Source organism: Plutella xylostella, chromosome 18 (genome assembly GCF_932276165.1).
Source record: "Plutella xylostella chromosome 18, ilPluXylo3.1, whole genome shotgun sequence".
Classification (NCBI taxonomy): domain Eukaryota; kingdom Metazoa; phylum Arthropoda; class Insecta; order Lepidoptera; family Plutellidae; genus Plutella; species Plutella xylostella.
Window position 1 is genome coordinate 7,620,191 of NC_063998.1, and position 22,633 is coordinate 7,642,823.

Here is a 22,633-nt window from a genome sequence, read left to right on the forward strand (position 1 = left end):
AGATTATACTCTACTAGTAGCAGACACAGCTTGCGTTTCTTAAATACTTAATTTTAGGTGGCACATGCTAGCCATTTTACATGGGCTAGTCACCTATATGATTTTTTAAATGTTCAATGTACATGTAGAACAAGCTAGCAAAGACACATCTGTGCTTAAGCTTACTCCCAAGTACTATAACGTGACCATAGACTATGAACGTGACCTCTACCAACAACCTAGACAAACTCTTTGCCTTACTTTTTAAAATTCGAATACTTTTAAAACGCGGCGCGGCGCGAACGTAAACATAAACAAAAGACAGCTGGCAAGTTCATCGACCTACGCCAACGTGCCAGTAACTTTCATTCTTAAAGCGAACGAAGTTAGTAACCTACTTTTCATTAATAAGGAGAGCTAAAAAAATGCACGAAGAAAGTATCAAAGATTGAGCGAGCGCGAACTTCTCTTCAGGCGTCCGGGGCGAAGCGTGGACACGCCCTCTAGACTGTTTGAAACTTTAAGTTAGTGCAGTTTATTTGCCATGATTTCCAAACCTTGTAATAAATATCTAATGAAGGAATAAACACAATTATTCACTTTTCTTATCACTTTATTCTGAAACTGTTCTGTGACAGACTGTTCACTGCCGAATGTGTAGCCGAGAGAATGTTTCGTTTGAGAGTTTTTCACTAGCAAAACCTTTCAACTACGAACATTTCGTCTATAGAATCTTTCACCAATCAGGTTACAGATGAAATTAAAATTAAAATTTTGGAAACATGCCTATTCATCATTACCGTACCAAAATATCATCAAACGTCTCCCATAATATTCATGGAATACCAAAATGGCTGCCACCGCCTCATCAATGCTATCCTTTCGTCTATTTTTCCCGCGCCCGCCCGCCGCCGTCGAGACGGTGAAAAAAATAATTAAAACGCGCGCCGAGAGTGAAAGCGCGCCGTCTGCCGCGTAATTAGCACAATGGAGTTCCCTTGACTTTGAACTTTTGAATATCGAACTTCTTTTGAAGGACCTTTTTGTTTTTTCTTTCTCTAGCCGGTTGACTCTGGCTGGCGACGTTGTTTTGCTAGTTGCACCGATTTGTTAGTTGCGCGGGTTAGTAAATTAGATTGTAAGATAGTAGTTAGGTACTCTACAGAGTCAAATACATTATCATTTATGACTTTACTCGTAATGAGTCAAATTAATCATCAAATATGTAAATGTAGTATGTATATGTTATTTATATTTTAAATATAAAACATACCTTAAAGTATTGGTAAGACCAACGTCCTCTCGAATTAGAGCCGAGCTTTATCCGTTACGTTACCACGACAGAACTTATCCGTTCGCCACCATTATGTTACTATGTTACACAAGTTATTTATACAATACATTTGAAAATATTAATACTAACCACATGATGTACTATTTATTATATGTATAAATATTTATTCTAGCGCATCTATAAACAATTAATTAAATTCCAATCCAATTTCCTTTGTCTCTCCCATGTGTGCCACGCAAATACGCCCCGAGGCCTACCGCGTCACACATCCTACACAAAAGCGAAATTAATCATCAACCGAAACCTTACTCCGACTAATTTGTCAGGAAGCCGGCCGCATCGCCAATCCCTGCTGTCTACTCATGTAATATTGAAAACTTGGAAAATTAATTTCGTAATTTCCCCGCTCGTGAAATATGAGGTCCCACACACACATGCGTGGGCTTAAATTTTGTTACGTTCGCCATTCGTAGGGTTGCTCCCTGGCCGTCACTCTACCCCACCCGCTCACGTATACAATAATATATGTCTAACTTTCGGACCGGCCCTGTTGTAGGTATCGCTGGCTCGCTTCCACACGTGCGATGCGTTATTGTAGAGAGGGACAGCGAAGGTGGGGGCGTCCTAAAGGGTGTGTGGAGGGTGGCTATTGAAATTGAAGCTGGGTTTAGGCGAGGATGACGCCTGGCTGAGAATGGATGGAAATTTCCTCAATTTACCGTTTTCTCTAACAAAGAGCGTTGTTTAATTTTTGGTTTTTGTTTAGCCATAGCGGCGATGCCGTGTGGCTCGGACTGTTCAAAGGTTATAGAATTTAATTGAGTTGTTTTGAATGCGCTAGCTTTTAGGTAAACGTTGTTTTAGTTGGACTTTGAATGAGTATTTGGATTTGCTGTGATTCAGTTACGGGTGTCATTGTGACTTTCAACCTTGTTTCAGTTCGGCTACTTTCATTTATTTCATAAACTACGTGCTGAAATTTCTATTGCAGACAAAATATTATTAAAAATTCGGGCTATGTAAGCAAAACATCGAGTTCTGCTTATAACATGGCCCGGTGTCAGGTAGGCTACATTAAGCATAGCTCTAGCTTTTATAGAAATAAACGTAGCTCTCACAACATAATAACTTGGTGCTTAATTCCCGGTTCCACGCACGCCACGCCTGGAGGATATCGATACGAAGCATAAAGCCACACGGTCTGGCGGCTTCCATCAACGCGCCGTGATTGATATATTCACGGAGAAATACTTAGTGTAACAAGCCCTTTATGTTGTGAAAATTTTAGAAAAAAATTGAGGGTTATTATGTTAGCGAAAAGGTGGCAAAAATAAACGTGTGGCAAGATACCTACTATTTTGTAGAGCAGATATGTATTAATAACTCTATAAAAGGTAACAAATACAAAGTTAAGTTCATAAATCTCACTCTTGTTTTTTTGTATTTCTCTCGTTTTGTACTATTGCTACAAGCCAACGCCGATAAGAAGAGGTGTGCTACGAAAATGCTACGACGGCAGCGTAGTAATTCGTAGTAAAACATTGTTGGTGACAAAATAATAATATTGGATAATAATATACCTACATATAGTATTATGTCATTACCTCATGTTTTAAAAAGGTAAGTTTAGAATTTATTTCATTCCGTCCAACGGTTTCCAAATTGGATGGATTTAAAAACAATACTAAAACTAATTTTCAACACACATTCCGAAAATCCCAAGTTTTGGCCTCCCAAAACTACGCAGAGTTAATATAAGTATACATACAATAGTGTATGTGTACTTATATCAATAGATAAAATATATACATCCCTAGGGTCTCACTAAGTGATTGATGCGGGCCCGGGGAAATCCCAGCTAAAGGACTCAACTGTAGGGACCAACCTTTTTTCGTACACAGCCATTTAACATAAAAGTACCTACAACATTAGGTCCCATATACACAATATTAAATCCCAACTGTAGAGGACTTACAAATTACATTAAGTATTTCATTCAATACTATGCTCAGCAAGTCTGCCAATATATTGGCTTTTCGTATCATAAACTAATGCATACAGTCTCCATCCCATAACCAGTAACCACACAGCCATCAAAACTTCAATTTCAAAAGCCCCTCACATAAAACTAGAGATAGCGAGCACATACAAAGCGAAGTTTTCCCAATAATTGTGCGTACCCTCGCAGCACACTCCTAACTATCTGAGGTCCTTATCTCTCCAACCCATACTTAACCCTTGGGGTAGCGAGTCGTACGAATAGGCGCATTAGGCCCAAAATTACAGGCCGTCACAGCCTAACGTGGTAAAATGGCTTAACCACCTGGGGGGCTACACCCCGTTTCTTGCCACGACAACTTAAACTTAAGCTAGAGCAAACTGAGCCTTAAATGTAAGGTTTTACGGTCTGTGCAAGAAGGTTCTATTTGACCCCACTCTCGTAATTTTGGTCGCGAGGGGAGGGTTGTTTTAGTCATCAATAATGTTAGGAGGTGAGCCTTAGAGGAGAGACTTTAGATTTGTTATCTCGACTAACTAATGTTTTATACGGATTTCGCTTTTTAATGCATAGTTTGGGATGTTTTCTTGGTTTTAGAAGAGAAATGTGGAAAATAAAATGATAATAATTAAATAATAAGCAAGCGAGATTGCTGCTTAAGTAAATAAGTTGCCTATACCTTATTTACATTATAGGTAATTACTCACAAATTTAGCAAAACTGCAAATAATTTTAAGTTGCAAAAACGGATTAGAAGTTAATTTTTCCCATTAGAAATCAATATTTGAAACTAGTGCCGGAAGTTGCGGTGGAAGCTTTGTGAACTAACCCACACGTATTAATATGACTACTTGTCAGAAGATGGCGTTAGTGAAGTTATTGGATTTTCGTGATAATCTTATTGGAAAATTGCCTCATAAACATGACGTCAATCAGAATTATATTTTACATTAGGGTGACCATGACCATCATATTTGAGAAACTTAATTAACACATACATTATATACATGTGTGGGATCTTCAAGATCTCATAATAGTCATAATAAAACAATAAGTACTTATTAATAAATATTTATTTACTGTGAGTAAATGTACCTATCTAAATTATCTAAAAGCGTTTCTTGTTTTCAGGTAAAGATAATTTTAGCATTGATTATACACATTATAATGACACGGGTCCTACTGTCTCTTACTAGCATTAGATAAGATGTAGGTAAAATGCTACCTATGCGTTTGACATCGGTTTGACTTCCATACATCTCAACTTTATCCCGTCTATAGCTACCACCTTTGAGGATGCAAGGTCTGCTGACTTACTCCGGATTATCCGGTCTTCATCCGGTAAGCCGGTTTACCCATGTATTGACGTCAGCTATCCCGCCAGCACTGTTGGTAGAAGGAGGACTAGTCAAAAGTTACACTTTGGAAAAGATTTGCGCCACGTGCCCTAGAAGACATATATTATGCGAGTTACGAATTATTATGTAGAAATGTGTCTTTAACTTGAACTTCGTTTAAATTTCGGTAAGCAAGTAAGTCATCTTTAATTTCACTATCATTTTATATAAAGCGAAATGTAGTTTCGTAAATGAGCAAAATCTGAAAAGTATATGTAGGTGTATCTATAACCTTGCTAACTAGATATGTATTTCCGTAAACCCTATATAGTTTCCAAGAGACCCCAACTACCACTAATTACCTACTACGTAGAACGAAGCAACTTGCTATTTTTGCCTAATCCCCCAACTTAGCCCGGAGCGTATTCCAACTTGCCTCATCAAGATACGAACCTAGTTCGGTCTCAGTTTAATATATGCACATTATCTAAGGCAGGGTGTTGTTCTAAACCCCTCCCGCCACCCCTGCGGGGCCTGCCTCACCCCCCCTGTCCTACGTGAGCCCAATTTCGACGGCTACATGTGCGTTGCGTAACCCATGCATGCCATTTGGAAGTTTTGATAGGTTCTATATTAGATTTGGCGCTTAATGAATTTTGGACGTTGGAGGGTTAATTGGATTGTGTTTGGCGAATTGATTCATGCGTCGAGAATATTGTTTTTTGTTATGGTGACTTAGGTCAAATATACTTACGTTATTGTAGGTAGATATTGGGATTTGGAGGTTGGGAGACCTCGAACGCGTCACTGTGACGAGTTCAACTCGTCTTAGTAAAGTTGCGCTGCTCATGATAACACCGTGCTTTTTATAAGCCTTTATAATTTAGCAAAAGAAAATTGTGTTCTACTAAGGCACGTTTATAGAAAATAGCATATAAATCTTACCAAGCACTACTAAGGTACCAAGAAACCAAAATGACTCATACTATTAGCAGACACCTAAAACAGCATGAACAATTCAGCGATTACTGAAACACAAAGTGAATATCAATGGCGCGCGTCGTCGCCTCACGCGTACATTTAAAACTTCTCCACTTATGAGCGCTGGCGCAGCAATGGATTATTCCGAGAGTTCCAGAAACTTCTCAAATGGTCCGTAATTTGTTAAATTTCGAATTTCGAATGCTTAGATCTCGAAGGTACGGCGGCGCTGCGGTCGCACTCTTGGAAGTCTAGTTGGAATTTCTATGGGAATTTAGTTGTGTAGCATTTGATTCTGAGCAGATTTGAAGCTAAAGATGTAAGTATCTAGGCTACAATGTATTTGTGTAGCATATTCTAACTAGACCACCAAATCAGAACGCAACAATTTGAGATATAGGTAAGTGTATTATGTGTAATCAAGAGTATAAAAAGGATCCAACGATATAATTTGCTTACAAATAGGTATTTGATTCAGGTAACTCCAAGCACCAACACAGCCTAAATATTTTTCTTTCAAACAAACGGAACAAACAGATTAATTACATACTACGACTACCTTTATGTACCTTTACATATATATGGACAAACTCCGGCTGAAACTTGTACAGAATTCACTTGGCATTCCGCAGACAGGTACATAAACATTCGGTACCTAGTTACGCTCCGTATGTTCTCTACATGGGTCGTATTCACTGCGGGCATGTTTGCCCGGGACGTATTTACCCGGATTGTTTGCCCGGGGCCAAGTTGAGCCCGGACGGCGGTTACAAACGTTCGTATTACTCTGTCGATGTGATGCTAGGGATGGGTGGAGCCGGATGTCGAAATAGGATTTTGAACAGTTTTTGTTTTAAAAATACTGATAGAATAAGGAGGTTGGTAATATGTAGTATCTGAGATATTCTGGTTTAAAATATTGAATTAATTTAAAATAATCAATTCATTAATAAGTAAGGATAAACAATAAAAAAGGCCTCCAAAGAACACCAAAAATAAATTAGAATGATTTTATTCATGTCTAGCGGCATATCCCTTTCATCTTACTCGTATCCATCGAACCTGAAATATGTATATTGGCCAAGTAAACTACATTACCTACATATAGCTTCCCAAGCCTGTACTCTAGCTTAGTGCTGTACCTTGCACTATCGACGTATCGATACATCAGCCCCAATTAGCTGTCACGTCATCACTAACGAACCCGAGGGGCTTGCTACCAAACCGAATTTCCGAAACGTCTAATAAGTTGGATGTAAACCCTCTCAAGACGTGTACATCAAACCTATGTGTGTCGCCAGGATACGATGAACTACCACCCCGCTGCAACTAACAGCAAAACCGGGTGCTGAGGGGAACTGGTAAAGCAAGTGAGGGGTCAGGTGGGACTGGTCGAATTTAAGTTAAGGATGTGTGCGAGCTCATTTTCCGTTGCTAGTTACTCGAGGTTTGAAATTAGGAAATGTTTAGTTAGACCCTGCCTGCGAAGGGGTAAGTTTGAGAACTATGTTGTGGGTGTGCCACAAGGGCCTCCGGAGCTCTCCTGTCGGCTACATGCTTTTTGTTTCTGATGTTCTATGCAGATTTCAATGTGGATACAACATAATATTATTATTATACATATGAGTATCACCCCGTTTAGTACAGGTTTTGCAATTTTTGAAAACTATAAAAGTTTAAGTTTTCTTCTGTCATCTGCATACATTATCAGTCAAAAGTCGCATGATAGTTTCCGCTAGAGGCGCCACTTTGTATACGAGAAAAGGTAAACTTTTACAGTTTTCGACAATCTAACAAACCTATACTAGACCTACGTATATACTTACGTTAAATCTGAGGTTAAAAGCATAAGTACACTACACTACACTACAGCGTAGGGAAACCAGCCTTGTCCGGTAGTGTAATGCAGTAGGTTTTAAAATATTTAATTTTGCTGCTTTAAAACTGATAGAAAATATTAAAAGAGGATGGGCAAAAATATATGGGAGCTGGGACCACCCTCCAATAGCAATAAGACTAATATCGTTGGATAGGTCTTGTCAATAGGAATAACTTTTGCTTTGACAGCTTTGTTGTCACAGTTGTCCGTTCGGAGATATATGACTTATAAGTTCCGATACTCGTCAGTTCATCTTACTGCTATTGGAGGATGGACCACCCTCCAATAGCAGTAAGACTAATGTCGTTGGATAGGTCTTGTCAATAGGAATAACTTTTGCTTTGACAGCTTTGTTGTCACAGTTGTCCGTTCAGAGATATTATATGACTTATAAGTTCCGATACTCGCCAGTTCATCTAACTGCTATTGGAGGATGGACCACCCTCCAATAGCAGTAAGACTAATGTCGTTGGATAGGTCTTGTCAATAGGAATAACTTTTGCTTTGACAGCTTTGTTGTCACAGTTGTCGGTTCAGAGATATTTGACTTATAAGTTCCGATACTCGTCAGTTCATCTTACTGCTATTGGAGGCTGGACCACCCTCCAATAGCAGTAAGACTAATGTCGTTGGATAGGTCTTGTCAATAGGAATAACTTTTGCTTTGACAGCTTTGTTGTCACAGTTGTCGGTTCAGAGATATTTGACTTATAAGTTCCGATACTCGTCAGTTCATCTTACTGCTATTGGAGGGTGGTCCATCCTCCAATAGCAGTTAGATGAACTGGCGAGTATCGGAACTTATAAGTCATATAATATCTCTGAACGGACAACTATGACAACAAAGCTGTCAAAGCAAAAGTTATTCCTATTGACAAGACCTATCAAATATGTTAGTCTTAATGCTATTGGAGGGTGGTCCAGCCTCCAATAGCAGTAAGATGAACTGACGAGTATCGGAACTTAGAAGTCAAATATCTCTGAACGGACAACTGTGACAACAAAGCTGTCATAGCAAAAGTTATTCCTATTGACAAGACCTATCCAACGATGTTAGTCTTAATGCTATTGGAGGGTGGTCCCAATCTGCCCATTGTCATTTAGCCTATATTTTCAAAGACGTCAAAACCAGCGTGACGAGCATAGAAAAAACTGTGCTCTGCATTGAAGCACATGTTTTCAAAATGTCTACTAAATTAAATTATAATACACACACTGTAATAGTCATTATAGGTATTTTCCTTATAGGCAGTTACAGTCATGTTATGAGTTATGAATTTAAATTTTTAATATTTTTAATACGTAAGAAATCATAACAGTCAAAGAATGAATAAGTGTGAGTAAGAATGGAATACTTAAAAAAGTACTTTCAGTCTTGAGTTGATTCGGATTAGTTTAAATTAACTATACTATAGTCGCATCTGCGTTGTTCTATGAGTGAAACACCTAAAGTCTGAAGAACTCTAAAATGTAAATGAACATAAACCTATTTAACAAATCCAGAAGAGGCCCCAAAGAGGAAACACGAACAGACGAATCCAATTCATCTTTTCAAATTGTCGCCGACAAAAGTCGCCTATTTAATTACGAAAATTTCCCGAAAGAGCTCAAAGGCGTAATGAATAAAAAATTAGGGGATTCCCTTCCGTTTTTGAAGCATCGATTAAAAGACTAATTAGGGGAGGAGAGGGAAAAAAATACCAGTTAAAGTCTGGTGTCTCGCCGAGAGGGGAGGGGGGCGGGGGGTATCGGACTCGATCCGCGGGTTGAGGCAGGTCCGGGACATTTTTACGTCTTTGCGAAGTTTTTTTTTTAGTCAAATTACATTTAGGCTGTGAAGAGCGTGTAAATAAATGAGTAAATTGTCTTTTTTGGCCGATGTAAGGTTGCTGTTGACTAGGTTTCGTTTTCTTATGGATGGCAAACACACAACCTAACAAATAGGGTAAAATTATAAAAGTAAAACTATTTAAATTAGACGTTATTTGTATTCCTGAAAGTACACAAAAGCTTAACTTTAACGTGTTACACATAGAGACTTCTAACTTCTATATACGATTTCACATTCAAACACAAAAAAACATACACGGATCCATTTACTGTGCCAAGAAAAGCCACAACAAGAAACGCCAACGCAAACGCCTTTACTTATTATTATATTATTAATAATTAGCGTTGTAAGAAAAACCGCGGAAGCGCGCAAAATAATAATGAATATTTTAGTCCGACCGCTTCACCCAGCCTCCCCCAGCCGTGAACTTGACTCCTGAAAAATTAGTTCAGAGGCGGCGAACTCGCGACTTGGCAGTTTTTGAGCCAACCTAGACTGAGATAAAAGAACTTGCAAACTTCCCGTCTGACGGAAACATCTGGGTGAGGAAAGTGGGTTGCTTATTTTGTGCGTAAAGTTGAAAGGAGATCAAACTATTGAAGATAGACGAACAAATTTATCACACAGGGATCACTTAACCCAACAACATTAATACAAATGGGAACAAAAAAACTTATCAACTTATAAAATATACCTAGATATTAAATTTTATTACACAGGGATCACTTAACCCAACAACATTAATACAAATGGGAACAAAAAAACTTATCAACTAATAAAATATACCTAAATAGGATAATACAAAGACACAACCACGTAAGTTAACGTTATTCTATTTTGCGACTAAATTCAAAATTATTGGTTTTGGGTGGTTTTGGTTGCTATACGTCAATCCAATAATACATTACTCTACATCACACCATCACATTCTTCATAGCCAGTGTCATGATGTCATCAAAATTAGTTTGTTCAAATTTGGGATGTAAAATGAACAAAAACTGCGGTAGAAAACTACTGTCTTTAGGATATTGCCACACGAATAAGACCTTGGTACACTATAAATATGGAAATATTGATGCTCTTATTGAGTCTATAAGTTTTTTTTACCAGCGGATATTAAATTAACTTCTAGATTCCAGGTAGGTACTACAAGGTTGAATTTGCATGAAAGAATGGAAGATAAAACACTAATTACAAACAGGTTTTCCTAGCAGTTTGATATTTTTTTCAATATAGTTTTAAATGGGTGAAGAGTGACAAGTACATAAAATTTATATTGATTCTTATTCTCTTAAATACTCCTCTCTATAGCTAAGACATTTCAGTCTTAACATAGAGTTTACAGGAAAAATTCACATTACTTTTACTCGGAATGGCCTTCCACCGCCTTGAGGGATGTTTTCACCAATATAAAGAACCAATACCGATGATGAGGTACATAAATGTCAAAATATTTATAGGCATTGTATAATTTTCAGCATTGATTGTACGCAAGGTCGATGTAATAAAAGGACGAGAAGTTTCATATTATTTGTGAAGACAACTCATTAAAAATATATAACTTACATATAATGTTAACGTCATAATAATATACTTATAGCAGGTATAAATGAAGAAAAAACTCATCACTAAAATTTATAATTACCTACGATTGCCAGCAAGTCCTTTCACGTAACAGAAAAATAAGCGCGGAAAGTTCAAAAGCCGCTGAGTGGCGGAGGCAGCTACTCACAATTAACATACTCGACTCAAAGCGGACAAACTAACCGAGAAAAAATCACACATATTCGATGTATTCATACACTATGAGGCTAATTAAAAAAGTACAGCGCTTGGCTCCGCGAGTGTAGTTCCGCTACTCACCGCTAGGTACCGCTTTCGCTTTGACGTTGAGGTTTTGTGTTCCGCGGAAGGTATGTTTGATTTTCATTTTTTAATGAGGTCGAGGATTGCGACCGCTTTGCTGGCTTTATGCTGGCGATAAGCCTCCGAGCAGGGCCTAGTTAGCCCCACGCAAAGAGTATAGAGATTATTTCGTGCGTGCATGAAAAGAGGATTAAAGGTTCGCTTTGAGTTAGAAAAGGTTCTTTACAGCGGGCGGCTTTTTGAGGATGTTATCTGCTAGTTATGGAACATACATAGCACCAGGGCTAGGAAGCGGAATCAGTTTTGAAAAAATACAGGTACCTTTTATGAAATCAAATCATACTTTTCCGAAAAAAAACTATATTTTATATTGGTGAAAAGTCTTTCAGTACCTAATTAGGTACTTAGCTATGCACCTTTTCTTTCCCCGATGATAATATTATCTAAGATGCAAACACAACATGATATCACAGTCTGTACCCTTAGCAGGAACATTTCATCGTTTCCGTATTTCATTACTACACGTTAACTTTGAACGTATTGAAATGGCAGTATAAGCCTTCGTCGTGTGCCGGTCGTTACAACGTTACCAGAGTTAAAATAAGGTTGTACCACACTGATATTGTTAAGTTCAAAACCTTCATAATAATTTCAAAGTAAGCAGCGATTCCTTATAAACGCACTTTAACAATTGTCTATGGATGATAACTATGATTTGAACGCACATCCTAACTTTTTTTTTTGACATTTGTCATCTGTCATCTGTCAAATTATCAATCTATTGACACACTGACAGGTCGGCTTTCATAATTATTTGTTAAATTTGTTTATTGTTTTATTGAATTCAACGCAGTGATATTTGCCAACGGATACCAACGCCAAGGCCCACGGATGGAGAGGTCGCCAGTGGTGCCTTAATAAGTGGAAGGAACTAGCCAAGCTCAATAGCGAAGGGACGGGACAAGGAGTGATAAGCAAAGGAGAAAATTAAACATGAAACATAACATTAAACATTAAACATAAAAGGTTGTCATGACAGATTATCCCCTCGTCTCTCAATGATTTCCTAATACCTAGGTACTCTTTAAAAAGCATTAACTAGTTACCTTGAGATAAAGCATCGGCAGTACTCATGTTTCTTTGAAATAGTTAGTAGTTATATTCTTATTCTTAATGATGCAATTAACATTTGTTTTGCAGGTATGGAGTGATTATAAGAATAATACAAGGAGAAAATGCTCCCAAATTGCCTAAGGGGGCACAGTGAATGGTTGATGGTTCAGCCCTAAAATGGATATGTCAGATTGAAAGCTGCCGGTGAATGCTATATAATTGATGTGATGAGATATAGAATCAGCATGGAACATGTGCCTGGTACGAGGAGCCAGCCCAATCCAGCTATACCAGCGTATCCTGTACCCAGCATCACGGACCAGGCCACTGCCTGCAAGTGCACCCCCGTGAAGGCATAAATTATAAGTGTGCATTTTGATTGCTCGGTGAAGAATACATTTAGGAGAAAAGATAAATCATACATTTTGTTATACTATGCTGATGTTTGCAAATGTTACATGATACTACCTACTAAGATAAATATGTTTTTTTGTAAAATAAAGAATAAAAAACTGTTAAACCGAATGTAAATATTTTATTTATTTTGTGGTAATTTCATTTATCCAGAACTTTATACCCATTAGTAAGTGGGCCCAGAAAGTTGATGATTATTGGTGCCATGGATGCCATGGATCTCATCCGTCACGATGGATTCTCGGCACTTCCAGTCTAGTAGGTATTCATCATGAGCTTCAATCACCACGTCATCACAGTCAGACACGCCAAAATCGAGGGCCACGTAATGCAACATACGGCACGCTGTACTTAATAGATTTTGCACACTGAACAGTTGTATAATGGTCTTGCTCCAAACAGCGCCATCGATTTTCAATCACACACATCACAACCCTACATTTCCCATGAATTTTTGTAAATTTTGCCTCTGGGCTACCCTCCTCATCTACGTCTCTTGCTGCGTGTAATAAATACTAGTTTAGTTTAGTAGGGTATCTACGTGGTCGTAGCATATTGGTAATGAATAAAAAATACGAAAACCAAAAGAAATAAATGCTCTAACTTCCATTTTAAATAGTTGTCACTGAATAATTTGCAGTGAGAAAATCTTCGAGTAAACTCACGATACGATATGTCAAAATCAAATTCATGCTACCATTTCCTATACAAACCGCAAAATACTTCACGTTACCATACACGTTACTACACGACGAAAAGTTCCTGCTGCCGATTTTAGTTCTGCTACTGCCCGCCAGGGGCGCTGTTCATATTTCCCTACAAAATTCATCGTGTCAGATTTACTTCACGTCCTCGACGAAAGTTCGTGCTAAGGGCTCTGGTATGGTCTTGTAAGTTTTTGCAAAACAATTATTCGTCGATATATAAGTCGAGTGTTCTTTCCTAATGGATAAACCGATAAGCTAGGTAGGTAAAGCAATACTTATAAAAGAAAGGTGCCAGTTTTATCTAAAATTAATTAATTATGTACCTACTTACATACCTACTTAGCACGGTCTACATAACAAACATATTTATAATTTTCTTGTAGTGAAACAATATAAATATCTCCTCAACTCAATCTTTACTTAAATTTGATACCCATTCAAAAATGAGAATCATTTCTTATTGGAATGTAGGTTCAGCACTAAATATATCCATAGTTACAACATGGTAAGTCGTATATTTTCATTATCTACGGTAACCGATACTAATTAAGCATCAAGATAGATTCTATATGATTCTATATCGATGATACCATTTTTACAATAAATGCTTCAGACGGCAACGCCATCTAGCCGCGAGTAGCTAGTTCACATTTTCGCATGTAGATGTCGCCTTAATACCTGTAGAGATTATGAAAAAAGCTCTACATTTTTTACGGCTAATTTAATTTCATTATTAACTTACTATAGTGAAATTAAATTAGCCGTAAAAAATGGAGCGGTGGTAGCTCAGTCGGGTAAGCGCCCGCTTCTCACGCCAGAGATGCGGGTTCAAATCCCGGCGCTGACATGTACCAATGAGTTCTTTTAACTTAAGTACAATGTATACCATTGCTCTTAAGGTGAAGGAAAACATCGTGAGGAAACCTGCATATCTAGATTTAGCACATCTAGATATGTGAACCCACCAACCCGCAGTGGACCAGCGTGGTGGGAAATGGTTCAAGCTTAGGAAGGCAGTTTAGACCTTGGGGATATGCACAAAGGTTCCACTCGAGAGTGCCAGGTGCAGGTACTTACACCCCCACAGAGAATAGAATAGAATAACTTACTATATTTTTGTAATTAAAATAGTATTATTTGCCTGTTATAATAATAATAATTATGCAAGTATGAAGGTACAATAATAAAATGTACTTGATTTATGTATTTACTTAGTTCTAAACATTCTGCTGAAATTGTCTATCAAGATAAGAATGAAAGTAAAAAAAATGTGAAAAAGTGAATCGCGGGGGATAGATAGATTTCATTTAATGTGTATGAAAAATAATAATGTCGGTCATACAGTTCATGGGCTCCTTATTCTATGATCAACCTCTTAACTTTTTGTCACAGTTTTCAATATGACTGGCAACCAAGAAAAAGAAGAAGAAAATTTAAAATGAAAACACGTCAAATGTCAACACAATTTGATGTTTCACCAAAAATCACGTTTATAAATTTCACGCAAATCATGACAAATTCGTAGTGTTGTAATTTTTTTGACGATTTTATTCTATAGAACTTTATAAGTAAGATCTTCAGATCTTCAGCATGAAGAAATTGACGTGTGTAATGTTATTAGGCCTACTGTTGATACAACCAAGCTTAAGCAATAACGATGATGATGATGATGAGTGCGTATTTAAAATAGTATTTCTAACATTGTATTTTATCATCTATGACGGTAATAGACCCTGCACCTGGTTCACTCAAACAGAACCTTTGTGGATAGCCAGCAATTAAGGTTTCCTTATCTAAGCTTGGACTGTTAGTTACCCACCTGTCTGGTCAGCGGCGGTCCATCTATATGTAGTAAATAGTAAATATCTGGATGTAGAGGTTCTGTAGCAATGTTTTTCTTCGCAGAAGTGATGATAAATTATGAATTGTGCGTGTAAGTAAGCAAAAAAATCAGGTCTGGTAAAAATAATTATAATTTCAGGGACTCTAAGGACGACGGCAACGATATAGATCCGGAAGATGATGAAGTAATTATATTTTTGTCTCCTGAAATTTAAATAAGTTACTATTTTGAAATTACTGGGTTTGTGATGCGTGATATTGCCATGGTAAACCATTAAATACTATAGGAAAATTATTGTTCTCACCGTATACAATCTGCTTACAACCAGCAACTTAACAAGCTAAGAATGTTCGTATACATAATAATTAATGTATGTATAGGTAGAAGGTTGGTTCGTTTTATAGAGTGACCCCCAAAGACTCACACAGTATCTTCACCAGGTGCCGGACAAGAGGACCCGTCTGCCCATCGGTATAAGTCGCAGCCCCAAGCGCAAGCCGCTGGAGTGCTTCGTGTGCGCCTACAAGGCGGAGACGCCGATGCGGGCTTGCTTGGACCCCAACAAGTTTCGGTGAGAGTGACTTTTTAAAGGTAGAAAATGTAGCTACAAATTTTCAAATCTAGGTACTCACGGAGGGCAAGGAGGTTATGGCAATGTCACCAGCTAGCGTAGCATGGAGCGCAAGACGCGCACGTCTAAACGTGATAAAAGTTTCCGTCACGCTCGCTCTCGAGGCCGCGCGATGTAAGTGCCCTACTTGCACCTCAGGCTACGTATGCTGGACAAACTTGAGGTTCCATGTTAAGACGTACTATGAGATTGAAAGATGTAAATCCTTACATTAAATTTGTTTTAAATCCCTGAAACTAATTACTAAATTTTCCACTCAGAGTGCACACAATAACCTGCCACAGCGTGGAGGACCGCTGCTTCACGTCGGTGATCGCGCACGCGTCGGCCTACGAGGCCGTGGTGCGCGGGTGTCGCTCCGGCTGTGTGGGCTCCCCGGACACCACCTGCTGCGAGGTAACACCCACCGTATGCACATGCAGATAGAGTCGATAGCGCCTACTAGGCGGTGGTGTGTCGCTCCGGCTGCGAGGGCTCCCCGGACACCACCTGCTGCGAGGTAACACCCACCGTATGCACATGGAGATAGAGTCGATAGTGCCTACGAGGCGGTGGTGCGCGGCTGTCGCTCCGGCTGTGTGTAACTGTACCATTTTCCAAGACTAGCCCCCATAATAACAAATGATGGCTTTGAAAAGACCTTTCGAAAGACATAATATTATTATGTCTGGTCGTTATTGATCGGTGGGTATGCAACCCATCGCCCGTCCTCCTTTTGTATCATCCACGATTGCTGCTTTCGAGAATACCATCATCATCATCAGTCCATAAACATCCACTGCTGTTACATAGTCCTCCCAAAGAAGGTCACAATACTCGTTCCTCGGCCTTCATAATCCATGAATATCACTGACATAATCATAGTTCTTTTAACTTACAGTTTGACCGCTGCAACAACCAAGCGTTCTCGATGCCACTGCCATCGCTGCAGAAACCACAAATAGTCTACGAGAGGGAAAGAGAACAGGACAACTTGCAGAGGTCAGAGGTCAGCAGACGAGCGGATAGAGAGAGAGAGAAGATAATCTCCATGGCCGATATAGAGCCACCTGAAATGATGGAAACACCTCAAAAGGCAAAAGGCAAAGCGAATAACCTGCATCCAACTGTTTGGTTCTTTGTCACGATCCTACTTCTTCTGCAAACTGTTGCCCGGGTCATTGTGTAGGTAGTGGTAAGTGTAAATTATTAGTTATTTGGTCTGTGAAGTGTAAATTTTTTGTGATCGCGGTAAAGTGACGAGTATACAAAGTGAAAAATTGCGCAAACCGATGCAGTTTTCTTTGTAAAATACAGCAAATCATTTTAAATATGTATGAATTGTATTTTCATTGATTTTCTTTTAGTGGTTAGACTCTTCAACGCTCGTTTTTTTATCATGAATGGCAAAGGGTCACTTTAGACGGCCGCGGTCAAGCTTCTTCCGGCCAATTGACGCCACTTCCGGTAGAATAGGGTGCGCGCCGGAAGTGCGAATAGAATGAATAATTCAGGGCCCGTATGGGGCGAACTCGAGAAGGCTTATCACTGAAAAGGGTCACGTTTAAAAGATATTGGAAACGATAAAAAAGTCGAACATATTTTAATGTGGCATCGGTTTGGTAGTTTTCCGTTCTCCCTCCTGTAGGATTTGGGTAAGCAGCGGGTGGATCATAGTCTTTGCATAGCAAACACAAAAGTTCTTTTTTGGAAAACTATTTCATAACCTTATAACAAATGTTTCTTTTTTAATGAAAATAACCTATATTTCTACCATATATTTTGAAAATAGCGATAGATCCACAGTAAAAGAGTTACAGATTATGGTTTGAAGTAAGAGTTTTAAAACATTGATTAGTAAAGTGAATACAAAGTCAAACAATCAACTGTAATCATTATACTAAATACTATATTTTTTGCATCCCTGGCTTTTCAACAAATTTTCCGCCACACAAACCAATGCAAACTTATCAATCAGCTGTGAATATACGACCCCTGCCAACCGCCGACCCCTGACCAACAATCGCTCAAACAATGCCAAATCTCCGCAACTTTACACCAACCCTGTTTAGATCCAATAAAAACCACTAACACCCAAAGTCCGGTCGGAAAACATCAAGAATGTTCACACCCTGAGATATTTTCTCAACAACATCTCAGCTTCACTTTAGCCAGTCAATTCTGAATCTTATTACTTCACAATAGAAGCGGAAAAACGTAGAGAAAAACTTCCATGGTCCCCTTTCGGGCAATTTAACCCCATATGTTAAGAAAGACAAGTGAACTGGCCACTTAACATCTCGGACTCCCCAAATGGAGGGTGGTTCGGACGAGGGGAAATATTGACTTTATTGGAATTTCTCGCGACTAAATTCACTCTTTATGGGATTTCCCGCATTTTTTCAGACTAATATTTTGAATGTAACAAACTGTAGATTTTTAAGATATCCGTGATTTAGTGTTTGTAAAAGACAAAATGGAAGAGTCCATGACGACTGACCATACTTTCTTATGTTGAAATAGTTTTTGAGAAATGTAGGTTACTGTGTAACCAGGTGTTGTAGTAGGTATGATCTCTAAGTAACAAAACAGAAAAAAACATCGCTTACAAATGTTCTATGGCAGCATTTTTCACGCACCATCGCTCAACAGAAGTCTTCGCCTGGCATTAGATAATCGAAGCGATGATCAATGATCTATGCGTATTAGGATCAATAAAAATATGCAAAATCATCGACGATTGTTGCGCAAGAATACCGTTTGGCGGACCCTGCTATAGAACGAGATGTCCGAATAAGTGATGAATCAGTTATTGTATTTTTTCTAGAGGGGTGGCAATCACAGAATGGGACAGTTTTTTGTACAAATCTGCAATGTTACCGTTTATTTTATAAACAGAGAGTTATGCTTATAGTTTCTCTGGTGAATCATATTATTTAGCAACAATGAATTCATCGCCATCAGTCACCGACATAACTTTTAAAATCTGCATGCTGAAGTGACCTCGCGCTGCTAATCATCCTTGACGATGATGATCTTAAAATCTACTTATATACGCCACAGTAAAATAGCTATAGATACCTTGAAATGGCGGCCATCTGATCAGTAAGTATTTTAATCGCCACCGTGGTCGCGCCGTCGAAATGTTGACCAAAACCAAACAAACAGTTTCACAGGTCATTATTTTCGTTCGCCAAACACATTTGAGACAAAGAGAGTGAGTAAGCAGCATTCCCGGCCGTTCCTTGGCCGCAGTGACCGGCGGACAGACAAATAAACAAACATGAAATATATACTTATTTGCGTACCCAGTTTTTTGTCTGGCGGATCGCCAGATGACCGCTGCATGTGCGATGCAGAGAAAATAAATAAACTGCAGTTAAGAAAAGAATTTGCATAAATACGCTTGTACTAATGAACTTTATTGATGTTTATTTGGATTCAATTCAAATTGTGTTTTTCTTCTTCTTCTTTCAGTCCTGTTGCTCCCATGTCTGTCTTGGACGACAGATAATGTCCAGTTTCAAAGCCATAACTACTTTTATATCGATCAAACAAAGTAGGCGTCATCTTAATTCTTAACCATAGATGTAGTTATTTATAATAGTCTAGTTCTGTCTAAATGTTGGCTTATTTAATAAAAACTGTAATATTTTGTAACGAATCAAATGATCTATAGGTATACTTTTGCTCACTAATAAGTTTGGTTTCAATCCCACGTACCTATAACATTAGATGTGTAAGTGCCGAGTGCATATATTTTTTTTCATTCTCTTTATAATTATCTCGTACATTAAAAACCGCACTGGAACTAAATCGATCTTTAAAGCCATCCCAAAAACACTTCAACTTTCAAAACTCAAAAGTGTAATGCGGGTTCACATTTGTCCAAAACTTTTGAAAAGCAACTCGTAGTTTTAGCTTGGCCCCTAAATACCTCAGTATCACTAGTCAAGTGACTCTTACTGCTTTGTAAAAAGGGTTGTTTTCGTTTGGCAGTTGCTAGTGGCAGGGCACAGTGTACTGAACAGACAGTAAGGGCAGTGCTGTGAAGATAATAAATTCACTTATCTTGCTGTAGAGGTCGGGGAGTAAGTTTTTGGACTTACTACCCTGTTTTGCGAAGAAGTTAGAAAGTGTGGAGATGGAATATTTTTAAGGATTTGAACAGCTTCACTCTACATAATAATAATATTATTAAATTAGTCTTCTTCAGGCTCAAGAAGTCACTCTCCAATCCAAAGGACCGCCTCATCCAAACATTACCGGCTAGGTATCTGTCTAAGGTCAAAAGTAGGCCAAAAGGTTTTTTTCTACTTACATATTGGGCATACCTATCCGTCAGTTCCGTGCAATTTTTATCATCAGCTATCGTACCACCGTCTATATTTTAAGATCAATGTTATACTGGATACTTAGCTCAAATTAAGAGGACTTTTACGAGTATTTCTCAAATGAAAAGATTCACAGAACTCTGTCAAAAACCATACCTCTACAATCTCGATCGGTTCAGCTGATGGCTATATTTGCCTGTTTACACCATTAAAATCAGAGTAAATTTATAAAAAAAGCTGTTTCCATACTACCGTAGCCCTCTTGGTGACTACTGCCCAAGTTGGTAGTCGTTGGTTCCCGACGCACGCCGCCGCCGCCGCCGCCGCCGCTGGTCCTTGATTGAAAAGTTCCACTTCACACAACTTTAAACTTTATCCAATTCTCGTTAAATCCCTGTTTTAATGGCGCAGGTAGCTTCGGGTCTTTGTCTTGTCTTCTTGTTTTATGAAGGAGTAGTTTTTTCTGTGTAGTAGGAAGTAGGAAAATGGGGAATTGGGTTCTTACTACCTACTATGTAAGTCTATGTGTATATGTCGCAGGCATTTTGTAAGATCTCGCCGTTTACATACGGCGTTGTCAGTTTACAAACGCTCGCTGTTTTGTAATTTGCCGAAGGCATATTGATAACTAGTTCAATCGTCCTGATTTCAACGTTCATTGCAGTTTTAGGGTGACCATGATAAAACACAGTTTGAACTTTGAACAAATGGAAAATCTGACTTTATTTCAGGATTTCAAGTAAGACTTTTTACTTTTGTCTAAAGTAGGTACCTAAGTAGGTACTAAATAAGATTAAATATTAAAAGAAATATACATTTAAATAAAAAACGTAGTCATTTATACAGAACAATAAAACGAGGCATTTCGAGATAAAAACAAACACTGGTGCCCGAATACACTAAACTTAGGAAAACGCTAAACCCTTTACTAAATAATTTATGAAGGTATAAATTAATATCCTGCATGTGTCCTCCGTATACCGGGATCTATGGACAACGTAGTAGTTTATAGGTGCGGGATAACCTCAAAAACTTTGTCGTTTGTCTACGGCCTTTTTACTGCTCCTGCACTATAATAAATGACTTAGAATTCACAATTATTTGGTGAAAATCCTTCTACACTCGTAATATTTGCACTGTTTTGAGTATTTGTTGAGTCACAGAACCACTACTTGACGCCATTTTTGTTGTTGTGATCAACAGCGCCGCGCGTGGTAAGAACCAGAACTGAATTCTTCAATTTGCCGCGGCATTATGTAAACGGTGTATGGATTGTCAATGAAATGTTGTGGCATACTATAAAATGACACGGCAATATACATTTTGCCTTCGGCATATTACAAAACAGCGAGCGTTTGTAAACTGACGACGCCGTATGTAAACGGCGAGATCTTACAAAATGCCTGCGACATATATATGCGATTTTATGTATAGTAATAAGTGTTAATTTAACGTGTGTCGTATCTGGCGAAAAGTGGGTGCAGCAATGCACCTCTGCCTACCCCGCAAGGGAGAACATTAGTACAAGGCGTGAGTGTGTGTTGTTGTTGTTGTGTCGTATCCACAGCCATATCTAAGACCGAAGAACAAATGTCTCCAAAACCAAATACATATAGTGCCACAAACTTATCTGTTCCGGTGAGAGCGAACTAAATTGGTCCATACCTCATTACTTACTAAATGAATTTCATATTGACATAGATTATATGGACCAATTTAATTCGCTCTCACCGGAACAGATAAGTTTGTGGCACTATACTTATATTTTTTTCTCAAAAATATAGACAATAGCAATATCCTAAAGCTAACCTACCGCTAGCTATAACTCGCAACAACATCTGTCACGGGACAACGATATACTAATTGTGGGTTGCGCGCGCAGGACAATGCCGCGCGAATGTGTTAGCATAATGAATACATTTCAGCTACACCGAGCTACTAAGAGGCTCTTATATGATTATTTTGTGAGAATTAAAATTAACGCATAATCATATAGGTAGGTATGGCATAAATGATCCGGGGAAAGTAAACCACACGAGCTACTGGACAAACTGAAAAACATCTTTCAGGAAACATACAATAAAAATAAAAAAATGTTCACGTTCTGTATTTTGCGTGTAAATGTTTCCTGTTTATGTTTCCTCATTTAAATTTTATTGCATATCAATTTACAGTAAGTATACATAAGCGAACTTAATGTTTATAGCATTATTTTCCCATTGACCTTTGGTGTTGTGGATTTTTTGTGAGGAGGTATTTTCTTCGGGAAAGTTTGTCTAGACATCATGTAGTTTCCATTCGCTTGTTATTTATTTAAACCATAAGCTCTGCACCTGAAAGCAAATTTACTGCTTTATTCCTACCTCCTGGTAGAAACCTTATGCATGCCAATGTGGAATCCAGCTTATGACGGCTATAACCTTAGGATTTGATTGAACGAGACATT

The 22,633-nt window shown here is 38.4% G+C and overlaps 1 protein-coding gene and 1 long non-coding RNA gene across 2 annotated transcripts; both read left to right on the plus strand.

Annotated features, from left to right (window-relative positions):
* Positions 1-11,676: 11,676 nt before the first annotated feature.
* On the plus strand, positions 11,677-12,800 carry LOC125489895. The gene is made up of 2 exons (XR_007267331.1): positions 11,677-12,192; positions 12,367-12,800. It is a non-coding gene; the product is annotated as an uncharacterized LOC125489895 (long non-coding RNA).
* A 2,058-nt stretch (positions 12,801-14,858) lies between these two features.
* Positions 14,859-17,109, plus strand: LOC105381417. The gene is made up of 5 exons (XM_048627320.1): positions 14,859-15,073; positions 15,382-15,427; positions 15,684-15,814; positions 16,135-16,270; positions 16,755-17,109. Exons 1-5 carry the CDS (start codon positions 14,991-14,993, stop codon positions 17,040-17,042), a joined length of 684 nt encoding a protein of 227 aa, XP_048483277.1. The 5' UTR covers positions 14,859-14,990; the 3' UTR covers positions 17,043-17,109.
* The last annotated feature ends 5,524 nt before the right edge of the window (positions 17,110-22,633 follow it).